The following is a 19,512-nucleotide window of genomic DNA, read 5'->3' on the forward strand; positions in this document are numbered from 1 at the left end:
GTCCCATCCCATCATCCATCATCCATCATCATATTCCGTTCCGCTTAAGTGATAAGATCAAAATCTTACATCGCCTGGAAAGAAGAGGGAGAATTTTTCTATTTCTTCATAGACCCAGCTAGCATCGCCCTGCGAGCTCAAAACCCAGTCTAGAATTCGGGAAATCGGGCTTCATGTATCCTTAAATCGGGATTTCGTCACTCTCTCGCGCTTCCACCCCAAGATTAACTCTTGGAGGCTGTCTAACCTATTAAGTTGACACCGCGTCCGTCCGTACCTGCTCGCTCTATCCTCCAGCATATTTGACCCTCCCCGTGCCTCATCTGCTTCTCTCGCGCGCGTCCCCTGTCCAGTAGCCCTGGGCCATATTGTCCGATGTGGTTCTTCCGCGCCCTTTCGTCGGCCGTCTTTCTGGCCGTCACCGTCTCTTCCATTCCCCTCGCCTTTGATGTGGGTGGGAAAACATGCGGTCTGGCCTATTCCTTGTCCCTGGCCACCTTCTATTTCCTATTTTCGCTTCTGCGCCTCACTACGCCTGATCGGTCATGGCTCCGCTCCTCCCTGATCGTCGTCATTAGCTCGACGCAATGGCTCATTATTCCGATCCTGCTTATCTGGTCGCTGAACCGCTTCTCGATCGATACCGATAATGCTGGCTCTTGGGTGGAGCGGACCTTTACGGGCAAGAGAGCCCACGACTCGTCGATCCAGGAGTGGCTGTTTGGGCCTGATGGGCTGGTGGAATCAGTGACTATCGGGAACTGGGATAAATTGCTGAGATGGTCGACCCCGGTTTTCCAGCTGGTGGAAGGATTCTGCAGCTTATTGGTCATCCAGGCTGCAGGGCAGATTACCCGCTGGCTTGTCAACCATGGTGGGCGAAGCGATAGTTGGATGGTATGTCCACGTCACTCCATAGCCCACATTGGCAGGATGCCTATTTGCTAATTCGTGCTTCGCTAGATCGGTCTCCTGGTACTATCCGCCTCCATCATATCGAGCTCGGTATACTTCCTGTGGCGGGTCCTCCAATTCCCCGAGATCTCAAATGTTGATGCCGCTTTGATCGGGGTATCCATCACCTGTGCCGTGATCCTCTGCGCGTGGGGCATTGGCAGTGGGCGAGGAAACCCAGTAGAAAGTTCTCTACTGTTCGCGTACATCGTTCTCTGCATCTACCAGATTTTCACTGATTACCAGCCATCGCATCCTGTGGAGCAAGTACCTTCCCCCGCTCAAGCCGGGGACTTCCCGCCGCTTCCTCCTATTATCATGGCTTCCTACACGACCCTGATGCACGCCTTGTCCACCTTGCCCTCCATCATCCACGCCGCCTTCAACGTTATCACGGCAGTGTTCGGTGCCGTCACCCCTTCCGTATTGATCTCGCTCACATATCGAATCCTGGTTCTGTACGCATCGACTCGCATCATACCCGCCGTCCGCGAAGCGGGTGCCCGAGCTCTTTCCCAAGAAGCCTCGTTGGACGACTCCGATGCGGCGGGCCAATTCTTGGGCGTACTAAGCTACTTCTCTCCGTCCATCCTCATCGCCGTGTACACCAGTCTCCTGATGCAGCATTTCGCTTCTACCTCTCAAGCAATGGGTGGCAGTGGCGAGTGGTGGAGCACCCAAGGAGCCGGCGGTGGAAACCTTTGGCGGTGGGCCAACCTCGCCGGCACCATGGCCTTGTACGCTGTCGAGTTGTACCTCGGTGAGAACGACGATCTGGACTCCGGACTCGCTGGTCACTGGAAGACCGACTGAATGGAGCCGTTAAAAATCTGGATGCAACATTCTGGCATCTTGTCGACGTGGACTGCGGAGATACCGCAGCCTTCGTCGGAATCGCTTGGCTCTTCATTTACAACTATCGAGCCGGACACGGACGCCTTTCGAAGCCTACAGCTGAGGCTACTATTGCCCGGATTCTTCGACTTTTCAGGCTAGACTATGCCAGGCACCCAAAGCATGCTTTTCGCTGGAGCTTCTATCAAAAGCACTTCGAAGGCTAGCATTGTCATTTTGCTATCTCAGATACTATTACATTTCTTTGAATGGGGACCGGAAGCACAGAAGCTTTTCCATTGGCCCTACTTGCAGCATCCCACTCTGAGTATGTTACTCCGGTAATACAGGTACGGGGCAGCAAACAGCTCTCGACCACACCCTTCACACAGCTATACCAGAGCCATGCAATCATTGCCCCCCTAGCTGGGTGGCAATGATAATGTATAGCCTTTGTCGGTCATGAGCACCCCACCCGCGACGGCGGGTTCAATAATGGTGCACTCGGCTTATTTTGCTGCCTTGCTGTCCCTGCAAACACTCTGTGGGCCCCTTCCGCTCGGGGTTTAGGTACCCTCCTGCCTTTCATCGCTCCTTTCTAAACTGGTCCTCTCTCAATTACACTATGGTCTTGCGAGCCACTCTTGTTACTATACCCCAGTCGTTTTGCTGAGTCGTCAATTTATTTTTATTTTTATGCAATTATTTTTCTCTTCCAATTCGCAATCAAGGATCATATAACAGCATGTATTGCCCCATCCCAGGCTTTGTTGCCTTTTGTGTGCCTTAGACGAGTTCTTATACCCAATGACAGTTTTGCGATGGAAGATACGATGTCTTCCCCCCGCCTGTAGCGATCTTGTATTGGTCATCTTCATGTTACACATAGCGCAGAATATCAACTGAGCGAAAATCACGTTGCCGGCACCCAAGGTGCGCTATTCCGCACTCCTAAACGGATGGGATAGTAAATGCACACGGGATGCATTCCGCCTACCGTATCAATGTAGAGCTCACACATACGGCATGGGATCTGAGACCGCAACATGGACGGAGAAAAACCATCAATTTGCATTTTGGCCCTGATGAGGGCTCGTTTGCCAACGTACTTCAGGAATAGAACAGATGCCATGTGCATTGCCATCTCCGAATTGAACCGTGTATCCAGCACGCACTCACTCACGTACTCCTCCATCCATAAGATAACAACAGTATGCGAAACGATCTCACGTTCTGTGCGGCATCACACACACACATATGAGCGGGAATGAACGCACCAGCAAGGGGCCTGTGGGATAATTGGACCAGCAAATGACCAATATATGTTCTGCAGCTGATATTGACAGAGAAGAGAAGAAGTTTCAAAACGAAAAGCGTTGAGGTGACCTCAAAGCCGATACCACGAGCAACGAATCCTGAGAGGACGGGTCCAGTAAGCGAGCTTGGTCCAAGTAGACGGCCTCAGAGCACAGCTCCGGCTTGAGCTTTTGATAAGTGGCCCTAACTGGACCGAGCCTCGGCTCCCGCCGCCCTTGCAACTTCATTGCCGCCAGCTCTGAAACAAGGCCATTCTGTTTTTTCCACAGAAATCGCTAGAAACGGAAAGGGGAGAAGAAGGGAAACAAATGTCGTAAATACATTAAAATCGATCCATAGCGCCAGGCTCTTTTGATGCCACCACCACCGACGGGGAAACCAGAGACATGATGCGAAACAAGTGTGAACGGGGCATGGAGAACACGAATGACAGTTCAGGCATTTATTGCCGGATCGGGACACCGCCACGCGCTGGGGGTGGGCTCACGCTGTCATCTTCCTTCTTCTCGGCTTCCTCGGTCTCATCCGCACTTGTTTCCCGTTGCAGATAACTTGCCTCCTTCACAGGGCTTCGGCTCTGAAATCCGATGGAGCCGGGATGACCACTGATGCTACCAGGGATCTGCTGGCCTCCTTGAGCACTGATGCTGCCGCCATTGCTTGCAGCCGCAGGGTTGTTAGCACCAGGCGAGGTGGCAGTTAGGTGAGGAATGTTCTCCGGGACGGGGTGCTGGGAGCCAATGTTGGTGACACCGACGTCCGAAGCCTTTCCGGCCTTGCTGAGTGCGTAGTCACCCGAGTCAAAGTATTTGCGCTCCTAAACAGCAACAAGCCCGCGATTAGAGGGTTGACGGACAGACTGCGCGAAGACAATTAAGTCGGCATACCTTCAGTTTGTTCTGCAGGAGGTCTTTCTTGGTGGGCATCTTGCCATAGAGGCGGAAGAGCCGCTGCTCATCCGGGCTCATTTTCTAGATAGACACAAAGTCATTGTCAGTCCAATAAGGAACATTATTTTCAAAGGGATTAGTCGCTCGGGAAAGACTCACGCTAGTATCGATCTTGTTCTGCTGATGGGGATTCATATTGGCGAACCAAAGTTGAAAATTGAGGATTGACAGGAGAGAAAGAAAGACAGTAAAGTCGGTGACGAGAAATAGAGAAGGAAGAGTTGGGCAAAAATAAGGTGAGGTTGTTAGGTTGTTGAGGGGGGGACAGGACTGGGTGAGGCGTGGTCACTGGAAGGGAGTGTCGTCAGGAAACCCCACCGATGGCGGGGAGGAAAGTATAGATTCCACAGGATGGGACGACACCAATAAGTTGGTCGAGTTGACTGAACCAAAGGGGGGGGTGGAAGGGAAGGGAAGGGCGTGAAAGCAAGAGAGAACGAAGAAGATAAAATTGAAATGAACTGAGTTGGTCAAACCGAGAAGATAAGAGAAAGAAGAGAAAAAGGGGGGGGGAGGGGATGAGTTGAAAGTGGGAGGAGGAAGAGGCAGAAGAGCAAGTCAAGCAAGCAGTCCGAAGATAAAGAGAGACAGAGAGACAGAGAGAGAAGTGACCTTGCCCGTCATAATTGGGGGAAGGTGCCACTGCCCGATAGTTGGCTGTGACCGTCTCAGTACCAACCCTGTTCTCCGCTAATGTCGATCCACCTGTACCCACAATGCCTGTTATAGTATGATGCTATCTGCATCTGGTTTAGTCTGGTGTATTCTGGAACGGATCCACTACCTCGTGACTATACTGTTACATACCAATACCGACCTTGCCGGCAACTCACTTCCAGCATAAATCAATCGGTAAATTCACAAGAGTTAATTTAACGTGTGTATGGACTGTTGTACAATTTCATGTTCACCACAGATCTATGTAATTCTGCTTGACGGCGGTGTCAATGCCATCAGTGGTTTTAGTGCAATTAGTAAATTAAAGAACTACTACTTAGATTCAAGTGCCGATAGTCTTTATCGTTGTTGGCCTTGATAAGTTGCCGGTTTATCGATTAGAAACCAAACCCAGCCAACCCCTCCATGGTTTCATTGTGAAATCAGATGCAGAGAATATCCAACAAATCACTCTTTTTTTTTTTTTTTTATTTAATTATGCAAATATTCGATTAGAAGTAAACTGCCTCATCTGCTTCAGAGTCCCCTGGTAGTAATTGCAAGATGTAAATAGGGAGTGGTAATGTGATGGTGGTGGTGGTGAACTTGTCGGGGTGGTATTATTAGTACTCGGTATTCGACCTCGAATTGACTTCTTCAAACGGAATCAAATTCAGCAGCTCTTCTCCATTCTGCCCCTCCACGAACGCATCGCACTCATCTCTTCTTCCAGTCTTGCTGGATTTTATTTCCACGTAGGATATTCCCCATTGTTCTCTCTCTCTGTCCATACTATTCAAAATTCAGAATTATCTTGGGACATTTTTTCTTTCCTATTCTCATAATTCTTGGTTGCCGTTATATTCTGACGACAAGAAAAGGGAAAAGAAGAACAAGGTATAACTACCTGGGACGACACACTTTGGCTGGTTCACACCTCTTCTCTCGATACACCCATCCAATTGTAAACGCTCTAAGCCATTGTCTCAACTGCAGGATACATCAAATCCTTCCAATTGCGACACCATGTCCGCGCAAGGTTCGGAACCCGTGACCATTGTGGTCGAACATCTGGACCCCGAGCTGGGCGCTTGGTCCGCCCTGGAGTATGGCTGCATTGCCCGTGAATCACACGCCGCGGGAAGCAAATTTCTCCTCAGTTCGGTGCCCACCTCCTTGCAGATGCCAGAAGACCTGGCTGCTACCCCAGGCCTTGGGGTGGAGCATCGCAGTGTCGAGCAGATCTTTGCGGATCGGAAATCCAGAGTCTGCCTGCTGGACCCCGCTGCCACCGTGGAGTTGAGTCCCGCTGATGCAGACACTTTTGATGTCTTCCTTTTCGGAGGGATTCTTGGTGAGTGCTCCTAATCATCGAGCCTGGACTGTCGGAGGTATCTAGTTGGCATTACGATATTTCCAAGATAGCTAACCGTCGAGATCCGTTGGTCTTCAGGCGATGATCCTCCTCGTGGTAAGTTCCCTTTTGAAATAGCAGTAACCATGAGGTTCAAGCTGTTGACGAAATGGATTCAGATCGGACTTCCGAACTGCGCAAGAAGGGTTATGCCGGAAGAAGACTGGGCCCTAAGCAGATGACCACGGACACGGCGGTGCGTGTTACGCGCATGGTCGTGCATGAGAAAGGTCAACCCCTGCTTCTCCGGACAGTGAGATGAGAGACAAGAGCTGACCCCGGGACAGTGCCCCTGGAGCAAATTCAGTACATTGACTACCCGGAAATTTTGATTAACGAGCATGAACGCACCGAGATGCCGTTCCGCTATGTAAAGGGCGATGATGGAGAGCCAATCATGCCCAAGGTGCGTCCTGGAAGAACCTCTCACCCACAGAGACATCAATTCTCATCTCACGATATCACTGACAAATCCCAGGGCATGGTTGACTTGATCAAAAAGGATGCTGACCAGGGCATCGATGATCTTGTTTGATCTGGTATACCAGCAGCGGACGTAGCTTGTCCGAAAAATAAACATCTGTACAGGATAGTTAAAGAGAGAAATATAATAAGAAATCATGAGCGCTAGACCCGCAAGATGTAGAAGGACTAAGTCATAGACCCTAAGGACTGACCCGATTCGGGCGAACTCTTGGCTAGCACCGGCGAGAACTACATCACGGATAGCTTCGGAAAAGGGAAAGCGATATGGTCAGATAACCATTGGAGCTATTGCCACGAGGACATTGTGGCGTTCTATCTGGCCGATTCACACAATGCATGAGAAAGACACAGTCAGAAAAGTCATAGAACCAGAGAATGCGACGGGATTCGAGTCTTTCTATAGAAGCAACCTATAGAGCCCCCAAATAGGCAACGATAGGCTGAGACGGTCTGGAAACGGTATCAGAATGGTTTCATCCCTTCCATCAGGCCGCTTCTCACGCCTCTTTAGGGTGCGTAACAATCGTAACGGGATCAGCCAGATACCGGCTGATACGGGGCCATACCGAGCGCCGCCCCGTCTGGCCACGCCATCCTCTTATGCTCTCTCTATCCACTCTCTCTCCCTCAGCTGTCTCTCTCATCCACTTCCCTTTCCCATCTTTCGCCCTCTCCCTCCCCTTTTCTCCTTCAGAGTCTCTTGAACTTCACATCTGGCGCGTGTCTGGACAGCGGCTCTTGTGCTAGAGGTCACAAACACTCCTACCCCGCCTCCCTCTGGCCTTGACCTTTATCCCTGTTCCTGAACCAGGTTCCCTCCCGGTCCTCTCCGCCGACGTAATCCCCGAGAGCGTTGCTTCCCATTACCTCCGCCCCCAAGGGTGACGGGTAAGCGAAAAGTGCAAGGCCCCGCTGGCTGAAATTCGATGACTCCTTGAGCGCGATTTCAATCCCACTTGGGACCGTTTCCTCCGCGCCTTCTTCGGCACTATCTACTACTACCCCGGTCATCCGCCTCCGCCGCCGCCGCCGCCGCCATATCTCAGTCCTAATCGCCTACACATGGTCTCCTTATCATTCCGCGGGGAGACCACTTCCATTCCCTCAATGGCGTCCTGGTTGATCTCAACGCTCCTTTTTCTGAGCCCGTCCTTGGTATCAGCCAAGTCGGCCGCAGACTATTATGTTCACTCCTTGCCCGGTGCCCCCGAGGGGCCCTTGCTGAAGATGCATGCTGGGTAAGCTTCAATATTCCGGAACGGTTCGCTTAGCACTCATATACTGACTTGCGGCCTCCACGCGCAGCCATATCGAGGTGGATCCACAGAACAATGGAAACCTTTTCTTTTGGCATTATCAAAATCGCCATATCGCCAACCGCCAACGAACCGTGATCTGGCTGAACGGTGGGCCCGGATGTAGTTCCATGGACGGCGCATTGATGGAGGTCGGTCCGTATCGCCTGAAGGACAATGAAACCTTGACCTATAATGAGGGTTCCTGGGATGAATTTGCCAATTTGTTGTTCGTCGATCAGCCAGTTGGAACCGGGTTCAGTTACGTCAACACGGACAGTTATCTCCATGAGCTCGATGAGATGTCGGCTCAGTTCATTGTCTTCCTGGAAGAGTGGTTCAGATTATTTCCGGAGTATGAACGCGATGATGTATGCTGCAATAACCCGCTCTACCCTAGCCTCGCACCCTAAAGGATTCTTTACTAACATCTCCCACAGATCTACATTGCCGGCGAGTCCTACGCCGGTCAGCATATTCCATACATCGCAAAAGCCATTCAGGAACGGAACAAGAATGTTCAAGGAAAGACCATCGCTTCGTGGAATCTGAAAGGTCTATTGATTGGCAATGGTTGGATTTCTCCAAATGAACAGTACATGTCCTACTTACCCTACGCATATGAAGAAGGCCTTATCAAGGAAGGCAGCCGGGTCGCGAAGGAACTCGAAGTCTTGCAGTCAGTCTGCAAGTCCCGGTTGGAAACGGGCAAGAACAAGGTCCATCTGAACGATTGCGAGAAGGTCATGAATGCTCTGTTGGATAAGACGGTCGAAGACAACCAATGTCTCAACATGTATGACATCCGCCTTCGTGACACCACCGACGCATGCGGTATGAACTGGCCGACCGACCTGGAGGACGTGAAGCCTTACCTGCAGCGAGAAGATGTGGTTAAAGCGCTTAACATCAATCCGGAGAAGAAGTCTGGCTGGGTGGAGTGTTCAGGAGCAGTGAGCAGCGCCTTCAATCCGCAAAAGTCCCCGCCTTCGGTTCAACTACTTCCTGGCTTGCTGGAATCGGGCCTTCAAATCCTTCTTTTCAGCGGAGACAAGGACCTAATTTGCAACCATGTCGGAACAGAACAGCTCATCAACAACATGAAGTGGAACGGGGGCACCGGTTTCGAGACCTCACCCGGCGTCTGGGCTCCTCGACACGACTGGAGTTTTGAAGGCGAGCCGGCTGGTATCTATCAATATGCCAGAAACTTGACTTATGTGCTCATCTACAACGCAAGTCACATGGTTCCCTACGACCTTCCCCGTCAGAGCCGGGACATGCTAGATCGCTTCATGAATGTCGATATCGCAAGTATCGGAGGCAGCCCCGCCGACTCGCGCATTGACGGCGAGAAGCTGCCCCAGACGTCAGTGGGTGGCCATCCTAACAGCACCGCGGCGGAGGAGCAGGAGAAGGAGAGGATCAAGGAGACGGAATGGAAAGCCTACGCCAAGTCAGGTGAAGCCGTTCTCGTTGTCGTCATTATCGGAGTATTAGTTTGGGGCTTCTTCATCTGGCGCAGCCGCCGGCGTCACCAGGGATATCGGGGCGTCTGGCATAAGGACATGAGCGGAAGCTCTGTTCTCGAGCGGTTCCACAACAAGCGCACGGGAGGCGCAGATGTCGAAGCTGGGGATTTCGACGAGGCCGAACTCGATGACCTTCATTCTCCGGATCTCGAAAGAGAACACTACGCTGTGGGCGATGACAGCGACGAGGATGATATCTCGCGACAGCATTCTCGACAGGCCTCCCGAGCTGGGGGCAATCATAATCTATCCTAGTTCATCTTTTGTTGGGTAAACTTGTGATGGTGTAGGTGTATGGCTTGCTTCGGGTTTTGGCCTTTGGTTTTTGTTTTCTTGGCCACGAAAGGATGTGCTCCTTATGTGCATTTATCATCTTATCTAGGTTGCTACCTGGCATCATTTAACATCTAGACATGAACAAAGTTTATGACCGCTTCCTGATATATAGCCCAGACACAATGCTCTCCCCGTCTATAAGCCACGAATCTCATATACCGGTAAACATCGTATAGACCTCAATATAGTCGATATCCAATTGCAACTTCCCCCTCCCAAATAATTACCGCTTCACCGTCCATACCTTGACACTGCCATCATCAGCGGTAGTGACCAAGACCTCTTCCTCCCTGCTCACGTCACGACCACGATCCGCACGCTTGGCCCAGGCCACATGGTTGATCTCATAGATGCCATGCGCCCCCGGCAACACCGCCAGAACCGCCCACTCCGGCCGCACAGCACCCTTTGCCGCAGCCGCAGGCGGATCCGTATCCATAGGCTGCGACTCACCCGCAGAAGCATCATCATCCACCACCACCAAGCGCTCCTCATAGATCACAATGCGACCATCCGCACCCACAGACGCCAGCAATCCCGTGCGCTTGCTCCAAGCGACCGCATAAACAGCCAGATCATGTACCTTGGGCAAGACCGTCTCCTCCTCCCAAGTCTCATCCAGGCCCGTCGGACGCAAAATACTCGGCATGCCTGTACCCCCAGCAGCAGCCTGCTCCTTAGGCTGTCTCCTCCAGACCCGGACGGTGCGATCATCCGAGCACGAGACAATACGCGGACCCGACAACTCCCTCTTCACATCCTCCTTCCACTGCGCCAACAGCGTCTCCTCCGAACAAACTGGCGCATTCTCCACACTCTCCCAATCCACAAACCAGACGGTCCCCTCATGACCCCGCAAACAAGCAACCTGTCCCCAATCATCCAGATCCTCGCGCCAAATACGAATTGTATCATCGTAGCTCGCACTAGCCAAACACTCCTCCACCGGATGCCACGCCACACACTTGACATCTCCCTCGTGCTCTTGCATCACTGCCACCGTCTCGAAGTTATTGTCCCCGTCATCCAGATCCTCCCAGATCCAGATCGATTTGTCCCGCGAACATGTCGCAAGGAGCATTCCCGAGGGGGACCACGAGACGGATTTGACTTCGCTGTCATGTCCATCGAGGAGGACGGCGAAGCGCCATTCTTCGTCTTCATCATCTGCGCCGCCGTCACTGTCGTTGTCTGCAGCTTGCTGTTGACGGAGAATGTCGGTCTCTTGCGCTTGCTCTTGCTGTGACTCGCTCTTGGTGGTGATATCTTGACCCAATCCCCATCCTTCATCACCAGTCGTCTGTCCATAACTGTCCCACCGACGCCATATCCCCGCGGTGGCGTCGAAACTACCCGTTGCGAGCACGCTCTCGCCCTGGACATGTGGCTTCCATGCTGCTGTGCGGACGCTGCGCTTGTGTCCGCCGGAGATGGTGGAGAGGAGCCGGAAGTTGGTCAGGGAGTAGACGCGTACGGTCTTGTCGGAGCTGCAGGTGGCGACGATGGGAAGTCGGGGGTGCGGTGCTGTTAACCAGGTGCGTTCGAGCGAAGGCGGGGTCAAATCCGACAGCAGCTGGAGGTGGGGGAGCGAGGAGGCGGGATGGTCGACGGCGGCCATGGTGATGATTGAGGGTATTCCGGTCTATATTTAGAGCGCCTCCTTGCTTTCCTGCCGCAAATGTCTACTCGGGCTCTTAGGAAGTCGGTAGATGGTCCAATGGGAGAGGATGGAAATAACGTGGGATTTGGCGGGGAGCGAATACTGACTGATAATGTCGTCGTTGCCGTGGATCGGCGATTAGTCACGTCACAGCGCGCTGAGCTCACCAGTTGGCGGTTGTAAAAGGGTTTGAATATAAAAAGCATGACTTCATTCTACAGATCACTCATTCCATCCATATAGAGCCCCGGAGATACAAACTGCGACTGTATAGATTCGCGTTCACATTAGGTACAGAAATATCAACACTACGCCTTCACATCCTAGTCTACCCTCCTGTTATAGACAGATATCCCTCCAAAGAAGCCCATGTAAAAATAAGAGACCATAAAGTAACGGATGAAAGAGAGAGAGAGAGAGAGAAAGGCCCCTGTCAGCCCAAAATATACAATTGGCATTACGCTCCAGTCTGAAGCCCAAACACCCTAGGCCAAGATGCGATCGTAGATCATGCCATGACATAACCAGTCCACTTCACGCATCTTCTCCAACTCCTCGGTCAATTGCCCGACCTCTGTCACGAACTCAGGCATACCGGCTCCTGCTAGACTCTGGCTAGCCGTAGTAGTGGCCCGCACCCTCTCGCTGGCGCTAGACGCGCTCATACGAGAGAGGATGTGAGCTCGTAGACGCGACAAGATCAACCGTGCCACAGGGTCCGTAAAGCTGGCAGCATTGGTCGCGCTCCCGCACGATCCTGCAGAGCCAATGGATCCTGCAGGTTCGGACACGGTAGACGAGGAGGCAGCAGACGGGCCCGACGGGTCTGGATCCGTTTGGATCTCGACTGTCGTCTGCGTCGCTCCCGCCGGTGCGGCAGCGGCGCAAGCGGCACCTACTGGCGCCAGCACTCGTCGAATGGTGGCTGCCAATTGGGCGCTCGCACTAGGAGGCATTGGGTGAGTGGACTCTAAGATCGACTGGACCCGATCAGGTTGGATCTCATTGAAGTCGAGGGACAGGATTCGGTCAGCCTCGGCCTTCCATTGAGACCGCACATCACGTTTGAGCAGGTTCTTTGCCGTTAAGAGTATGGACGCCGTGGCAACGATCCGAAATGCTTGGGCATGTAGCCGCCCAAGCCGCTGGCGATCCAACTCCAGTGTCTCAGGAATCAGCTCGTCGGACACGGGGGCGTTGCTCAGCACCAGATCCACCAATCCTTGCGCGTAGATCTTTGCCATAGGGGGTTGTGGCTCGCCATTTACGTTCTCCGGATCACGCTTCCGCATCTCATCTGCGAGAACCTTTCGGTACGTCCGCCAGAAACGGCGGGTCTTCCCGAGACTCAACGAGCCATCTTGGAGACCTTTCTCGAACGTTCTCTGTTCGTAGCCAGGCGCCTCCTGAATGAGCTGCGGCGCCGCCATCTGGATCATGAAATTGGTGTGATCGAGAGACAGGAGATCGATGATTCCCATAAGTCTTGCTAGGCGATCGATCGCATCCCCGGACGTATCCTCGACAAAGGCCTTGACCACAGGGTCGCGATACGGTGCGCAGAGCTTCGGAAGGATGGTATTCATAAACTCGAAAAATTTATCGTAGGAAAAAGCGCCAGCCTTGCACTGGTTCTCGATTAGTTTAGGATCCAGCACTTCACTGATCAATACGTGGAGCGAATTGCCAGGCCGAAGAGAGCGCAGCAATCGATCCTGAATCACAGTAGCCATAGCCACCGTCCAGTTCGTGCCCAGACCGTCATCAACATCCCTGCGCATCATTTCGCACATATGCTCCATTATCCGCCTGCGCGGTTCCGTATATTGTTCCTCATCAATCTTGAACGCCTTGTTGATGAGGAGCTCATGGACCAACGCCCGGTTCTCTGGAAGGGCAGTAAGGATACGGGTGAACCGTTCATGAGGTGAAATCCGCTGCCTGTCTAATTCTTTCAACACTGCGCTATCCACGTTGTTGAATGTCTCACTGATAGGAGAGGCAACACTCTCAGTGAGAGCTTCGGTGGAGGGCGCAACTTCCGCTGACCGCGGGATAGCTTGCTTCTTAGAGGCAGTACGTTTCTTCTCACGCTTGGCCTTCTTCAAAGCATCGCGCACCATCTGCATGGCCCGATCAGACCCCGCCAGACGCTTCAGCCTGGCAAGGAGCAATATCTGGTTTTGTCTGATCCCCTGCCGATAATCGTCGGCCACACCACCGGCACGATCATCCTTGACCGTCTGCCAGATCAGCTCCAGCTCGATAAACTGAGCTAGCATGATCTCAATCAAAACGCTGGAATCATGCGTCTTCCACGCATGGAACGCAGAGAAAAAGACACTGTATGCCTCACACAGCACCTGGAGCTCAGTGGATATGGACAGAGGCGAGCAGCAGCCGGAGGAGAGCAGAGGAGTGACTTGCTCGAACGCCCCGAGGAGCTCTCGTGCTTTGGCAATCAGGTCCTGTTCCTGTTCTCCGTTGCTGCTCAGAACCTCTGTAGGATGAGTGACAATCAAGTAGCTGCTCAAAAACGTGCGTACAGCACCCCGGCCGCCCATGGTGCCGCTTTCCATGTCTTGCAGCCCGCAGAGTCGAAGGACGCGGGCCGTAGTGGTCAGGACTGGATCCGCCGATAGCAGGGCACCCACATTCTCAAAGGTCATGTCACGGATGCGACCGGTGGTCAGGCCTAGGTCAATAAACTCTCGCATGATCAGTTTGGAATGGTATGTCCTCCATGCGCGTTGAATTGTTCTTGCGGCTGCGTCCCGCGTGATGAGACCCGCTGAAAGCTTTGACATCTTCTTCTCGTCCGTGGAATGCAGGCTACTGGTGCGGTGGCGCCGTTGGCTCTGTTGATATAGCATTCGCCTTTTCTCTACCTCTGCGAATTTCTCGGCGATCTCCAAACGAAGGCGAGCGTGCTCAGCAGCCTTCCTTTCCCGGTTGTCTTCAGCTTTCTTTTTCGCCCGGCGGACTTCCTCCTCGCACTTGGCAGTGATTTCAGCCAAAAGCCGTTCCCGAGCTTGCTGGGCAGCTAAAGCCCGTTCCTCTCTTTGCAAGTTGCGTGTAGCAGCTTTCGCAAGGGCAGCACGTAGCCTAACCTTTTCTGCGTGTAACGCGCGGTCGGCAAGCCGTGCCTTGCGGCTTTCGAGGATAGAGGTCCGCCGGAGATGCTGTGCTGCGTGATCGGTAGAAGATGCGCCATGAGCCGACGCATGCGAGTGTTGCGAATGAAGGGACGATATCGAGCTTCGGCGGGATGAGGCTGCTGATGAGCGACGGATCACACTGGGTTTCCGGGCAAAGCGAGCGGCGAGGTGGGCAGGGAGGCTCAGAGGAAGAGTAGGCTCATCCGATGACATCTCTACATCCGGGTTGTTTGAAGGTTCGGAGACGACGGGACTACCGGCATCTGGGAGCTGGACCTCAATGTCTGAATTGCGACGGATCATGTTCTATTAGGACGAGGGTTTGTAGTTGTACTGCTGCTGCATCCGCGCCAGAGAGACCGATAGGGAGGGGCCTTATCGGAGGGGTTGGGGGGGAGGGTATCGGATGGGTGTACTGTATAGCGACTGGATTATATAGTGCGACGGTCAAGGGCGGGTTGAATCCGTAACAGACAGACGGAAAAGGAGAGTCTGGATAAGTGTTGGGCAGGACAAGAAGAGTGTCGCCGGGACGGGTGCGCAGCAGCACCGAAGAGTCGGGGAAGCGTTCGTAATCAAGCTGAGGGTTGGAACATGCCCCGGAGAGATCCGTGCTTTCGTTTCAGAGGAGAGATTAAGATTAGTGAGCAGCAGCGGGCAGAGAGTCAGAAGGAAGGACAAAGAAAGGACGGAATGGAAATGTGTGGAGCGGTAGAGGGAACAGCAGAAGAAGATTTCTAACGAGAGGAAGAAGAAGCAGAGCTGCCTAGAAGTAGGTAGATCGATCTTCAGAAGGAGGGCGTTTCAGAGTGGCCAACCATGGTTGGGATCCTGCATTCATTCAATCATTCTGCATCTGCATCCCATCTTTACTTTTGTCGTCATCGTCATCTTCGCCCGATTCAGTCAAATCTTCCCCCCATTTCTCGCTTACCTAAGCATCCCTTGCTCGCCTGGGGCATACATCACGAGTACATCACCACTCAATAGAGACCTTTGTAGTATAGAAGATGAAGTAATAAAAAAGAAAGAGACGAGGGAGAAGGCCATGCTATTTCCCCCCTCTGTCTACCCATTAACCTTCCGGGTCTAATATTACACAAAGCAAAAACACCCTCTAACCTCCCCAGTCTCCCTTAAAAACCCCCCTGCTACCTCCATCCGATGCGCCGTGTGACAAGCGTGCGGGTGCAACAATGACTGATAGTACCAATAGACTCGTTGATCTCACAAGTTCAACACCAAACGCCCATACCACCATAACTCAAGCCAAAGAAGAAAAAAGTATCAATGTATCGTAGAAGGCAGCTTTCAGTTGGACCGGCCAACTTCTGCCATGACAGCTCCATTATGGTGGTCGTTATCCGCTTCCCCAGTAGCCTTTCGAGGAACAGCCGTGTGTATGTATATAGTATATGATAAGGTGACTTCATCGATGTCCAAATATGTCGATGCTCTCCTGATCGTCTTCTTCGTCATCTTCATTTTCTTCACGAGTATTCTCTGCTTCTTCGGATCCACTATCGTCATCCTCGTCCAACTCTCCAATTTCCGCATCAGAGGCCCCATCAACAGATTCGGTTTCTTGTCCGAGAAAACCATAGCTGTACTTGATTTTGGTACCCCATAAGCGAAGCTCGCCACCGTCATCGTCCGCACTGTTCCGGAAGGTTAAGCCGCTAAAGAAAGATGTGGATCGCGACCTCTCCGATTCACGATCTGGCGGGATACCAAAATAATTACTGATCACCGGGGAGACTGCACGACCACGAGCCAGACTATAGGACGAGAACTGGCCAGCTGCTTCGGCGGACAAAGGTGCGTTGGTCCGAGGGGTTGCTGAATCCGGCCTCGGAACACTGCTCGTGTCAATTCGCAACGAGGCTAGCGTTGATAATACGGTCTCATCCGCGCCATAGGAGGAAGATCTAATTCGTGAGGTTGCCATGTCCGTGTCCTCGCCATCAATTTCTGCGGGATCCTGAGCATCGCGGTGGAGAAGCTGCTTCTGAGCAGTATTATATGATTCACACCTAAGCCCTTGGTTAGCATACCGTGTGGAAGGGAGATCATTAAAGAACCCACATATCACATCGAAGACCCAGCCAGTGATACTTGACAATAGACTTGGCACCACAATCATTGCAATAGATAAGAGCTCTTGTGTCTCTAAACTCGGCTGGCATAGGCTGGCTTTGGATGGTTCGATCCAGGTTCCGAAACGTGGATTCCATATTTGTTATGGTTTTGCTGCATATCGGACAGCGGTACGAAGTTTTCGCATATTCAGATAGACATCGCTGGTGGATGCTATGCCCACACCGCATGAAAACCACAGTTTCTGGCGACGTGAACATATAGTCACCGCAAATAGGACAGTCACATTGCGTAGAGCGCTCTATGCATCGATGCGTGTTCTCGATAGAGATCGGAAGACAGACACTGCACGTCTAGACCCTCACATCAGCATCCCACGCCGGTCAACTCAGGTGGATTGGTCCCTTACCTTGCAGTGGAAGAAATCCTTCCCCAGGCCCTGCCCAATACGGCATATGCCACAGTCATTGCAATGATATATGCTCTTGTCTGCGTCATTGTCCCAGAGTTTACAGACGTGACAATAGTACTGCGCCGCCGGTTCACCACAATGTCCGCATGAATGTGCCGCAGGTTGAGCGTGCCCACACAACATGCACAGCATATGCTCTGTTCTTGGCCGGTCAAGATGGTGATCCTCGACTGCGTCGTGGCAGAAGCGACAGGTGTACCATTTCTTACACGCATGGCACTGCAACTTGACGTTTCTCTTATAGTGTTCACAGCCCAGAAAAACTTCCTCACATTCTTCTGCATCTATATCTTCCACTTCACCGAGAGGCGACTCGGGCTCCATCCGGGGCGCATACGTTGGTATTAAATCCTCAGCCGTCAAATTGTACGAAGGAGTATCGGGAGCTGTCGAGACTGGAGACTGCGATGTTTGACTGGAAGATCGGTCGGACCAGCTACCGGGGCTATCCGCCCGTGGGAGGGTGCGAGGGCTAAAAGGTGATAGACTCCTTGGAGCAGGCTGATCATCAAGACTCTTCTGGGAAGCGTGGTAGTTCTCCGTCATTAAGGCGTGGATCATGCGTGCCTGGTCTGCATTGCTAGATCCCAGGTCCCTGATAGCGTGGATTCTCTTTCTCAAGGCACCCATTCCATCGTCCTCTGGTAAGGTATAAGATGTCCCGCTGTCTTCACCTGATAGTTGGTCGTTCGAGTGTTGTCGTGGGCTTTGGGGGTCTTGTCTCGTGCTCTGAGGGGCTTCATGCGCGGGAAAAGCGACAGGGGCAAACCGTACCGACGGCGTCGAGGGTCTTCTATGCATACCAGGAGAACCTGGCAAACACGGCAATGAGTCTCCTACTGGACTTCTGGACGAGTCCAGGACAGTGCTATGTTCTGTTCCATGATGTTGGTTCGTCGGGTCGATCGGCGGCGACGTCGGCGAGATCGCACGACCATGGTCGGACCCCGCATATCCGCCGTTCGATGGGGGATCAGCATGTTTTTCTTGTCCAGAGTCCGGCATTATGATCTTAGTAGGGTCGGCGGATTTGTAATTGCCATTGACCAGGGGAACATAGTCTCGTGTGCTTGCGGGAGATTCAGGTCGGTTGTCGGGGGATGGCTGGGCATTGGCCTGCTGGGAGAGGCGGCGGGCTTGCCGAACGACGGGTTCAATGAAGAGGGAAGTAATAAGCCCACTCATGAAGGGCCTATGGCAGCATTGATATGAGGTGTTAACGTAGCTGAAAGTCAAAGGAGAGACGATAGATTGAGAATAGCCTTTTTATTTTCCAAGTACGCAGGATTACAAGACTAGGAGTTCGCTGGAACGAGCCTGAGGGTCAGACGAGGGCTCCGGAACAGGCACTTCGAACATGTGACACTGGGCCGGCGCGGATGCTGATTCGCTAGCCGCGGCCCAGATCTACTTCCACCTTCAACGCTCCCGTATATCCCGATCACACGCCAGTGGCGACCATGCCGGCTGAAACAATCCCCTCGTCTCTCATCCAACCCAGCTCCAGCTGCAGCTTCACCTGGGAAATAAGTCCGGTTTTGAAAGGTTGTCGGAGCTTCAAGATGTAAGAAACTCCAGGAAAATAAATGTAGACCTTAGTCGACACTCAGATAGCGTAATGTCCTGCCTCGTGAGAGTTGAAGTGGAATATAATATATTGCGTTGTCCTACTACTTTGGGGGGACTGTAATTATTCAATGTCCGACGAAAGCAGTGACCCCATACACTCGATATAGACGATAGGGAATCAATGATCTCTATGGATTACCTCAAGCAAATATCTAGGCTGTCATTGAGGAGTGACAAAGTTAGGTTAAATTGCCGCATTGTATCCTGCATCAATATAGGATCCCTTTGATCGACCCCTAGCCCTCTCAAGCTTAGGTTGAAATTAGTCCCGCACGGCCTAAATTCTTCTTCAGGGGGGTTCAATGATAACCTACGTGCGGTGGTCTTTTCTCACTTGGGGCTGCTCCCAATACTTCATCATCATCAGGTTTTTCACAATCTTATGTTCAAGGCCTGCAACGTCGGCAGCTCGTTGGAGAAACTGTAAAGTATTGGCTATGCGCCGCGGGTTCAGCTCTTCCGGTGAAGATGAACGAAAGGCGGATCGCAGACTATGCCGAAGAACATGCCGTGCTGGGGTAGAATAATTGATGGCCTTCAAGCCCTGGCGATACAAGTGGCGATAGGCATGGACAACAGCTTTCTGATCCACAACAGACTTTAAAGTCTGGGTAGGTGTAATCATCCTGCCGCGAAAGGGAGAAGGAGACCTCTGGGTCACAGGCAACTGATACTAGAATTTCCCCTCGTCACCACCACCCTTATTCTTTTGATTCACCAC

General features: G+C 52.4%; 7 protein-coding genes across 7 annotated transcripts; 3 read left to right on the top strand and 4 right to left on the bottom strand.

Annotated features, from left to right (window-relative positions):
• Positions 1–375: 375 nt before the first annotated feature.
• AtWU_09085 (ICE2 family protein) lies at positions 376–1,767 on the top strand (the record flags this gene model as incomplete). The annotated part of the gene is made up of 2 exons (XM_035504193.1): positions 376–897; positions 964–1,767. 2 exons carry the CDS (start codon positions 376–378, stop codon positions 1,765–1,767), a joined length of 1,326 nt encoding a protein of 441 aa, XP_035360086.1.
• Positions 1,768–3,547: 1,780 nt separating this feature from the next.
• Positions 3,548–4,190, bottom strand: AtWU_09086 (endosulfine family protein; the record flags this gene model as incomplete). The annotated part of the gene is made up of 3 exons (XM_035504194.1): positions 3,548–3,922; positions 3,993–4,076; positions 4,155–4,190. The coding sequence occupies 3 exons, from the start codon at positions 4,188–4,190 to the stop codon at positions 3,548–3,550; spliced, it is 495 nt and encodes a 164-aa protein (XP_035360087.1).
• Positions 4,191–5,738: 1,548 nt separating this feature from the next.
• AtWU_09087 (SAM-dependent methyltransferase) lies at positions 5,739–6,661 on the top strand (the record flags this gene model as incomplete). Its single annotated transcript, XM_035504195.1, has 5 exons — positions 5,739–6,066; positions 6,166–6,183; positions 6,246–6,356; positions 6,414–6,532; positions 6,605–6,661. 5 exons carry the CDS (start codon positions 5,739–5,741, stop codon positions 6,659–6,661), a joined length of 633 nt encoding a protein of 210 aa, XP_035360088.1.
• A 1,058-nt stretch (positions 6,662–7,719) lies between these two features.
• Positions 7,720–9,694, top strand: kexA (serine-type carboxypeptidase kexA; the record flags this gene model as incomplete). The annotated part of the gene is made up of 3 exons (XM_035504196.1): positions 7,720–7,850; positions 7,918–8,278; positions 8,348–9,694. 3 exons carry the CDS (start codon positions 7,720–7,722, stop codon positions 9,692–9,694), a joined length of 1,839 nt encoding a protein of 612 aa, XP_035360089.1.
• Positions 9,695–9,998: 304 nt separating this feature from the next.
• Positions 9,999–11,393, bottom strand: cia1 (iron-sulfur cluster assembly protein CIA1; the record flags this gene model as incomplete). Its single annotated transcript, XM_035504197.1, has 1 exon — positions 9,999–11,393. One exon carries the CDS (start codon positions 11,391–11,393, stop codon positions 9,999–10,001), a length of 1,395 nt encoding a protein of 464 aa, XP_035360090.1.
• A 527-nt stretch (positions 11,394–11,920) lies between these two features.
• Positions 11,921–14,896, bottom strand: AtWU_09090 (IQ calmodulin-binding motif domain protein; the record flags this gene model as incomplete). The annotated part of the gene is made up of 1 exon (XM_035504198.1): positions 11,921–14,896. One exon carries the CDS (start codon positions 14,894–14,896, stop codon positions 11,921–11,923), a length of 2,976 nt encoding a protein of 991 aa, XP_035360091.1.
• A 1,126-nt stretch (positions 14,897–16,022) lies between these two features.
• AtWU_09091 (CHY and RING finger domain protein) lies at positions 16,023–19,416 on the bottom strand (the record flags this gene model as incomplete). The annotated part of the gene is made up of 5 exons (XM_035504199.1): positions 16,023–16,626; positions 16,679–17,043; positions 17,100–18,354; positions 18,931–19,041; positions 19,106–19,416. 5 exons carry the CDS (start codon positions 19,414–19,416, stop codon positions 16,023–16,025), a joined length of 2,646 nt encoding a protein of 881 aa, XP_035360092.1.
• Between the last annotated feature and the right edge of the window lie 96 nt (positions 19,417–19,512).

This window comes from Aspergillus tubingensis (assembly GCF_013340325.1).
Source record: "Aspergillus tubingensis WU-2223L DNA, scaffold_9, whole genome shotgun sequence".
Classification (NCBI taxonomy): domain Eukaryota; kingdom Fungi; phylum Ascomycota; class Eurotiomycetes; order Eurotiales; family Aspergillaceae; genus Aspergillus; species Aspergillus tubingensis.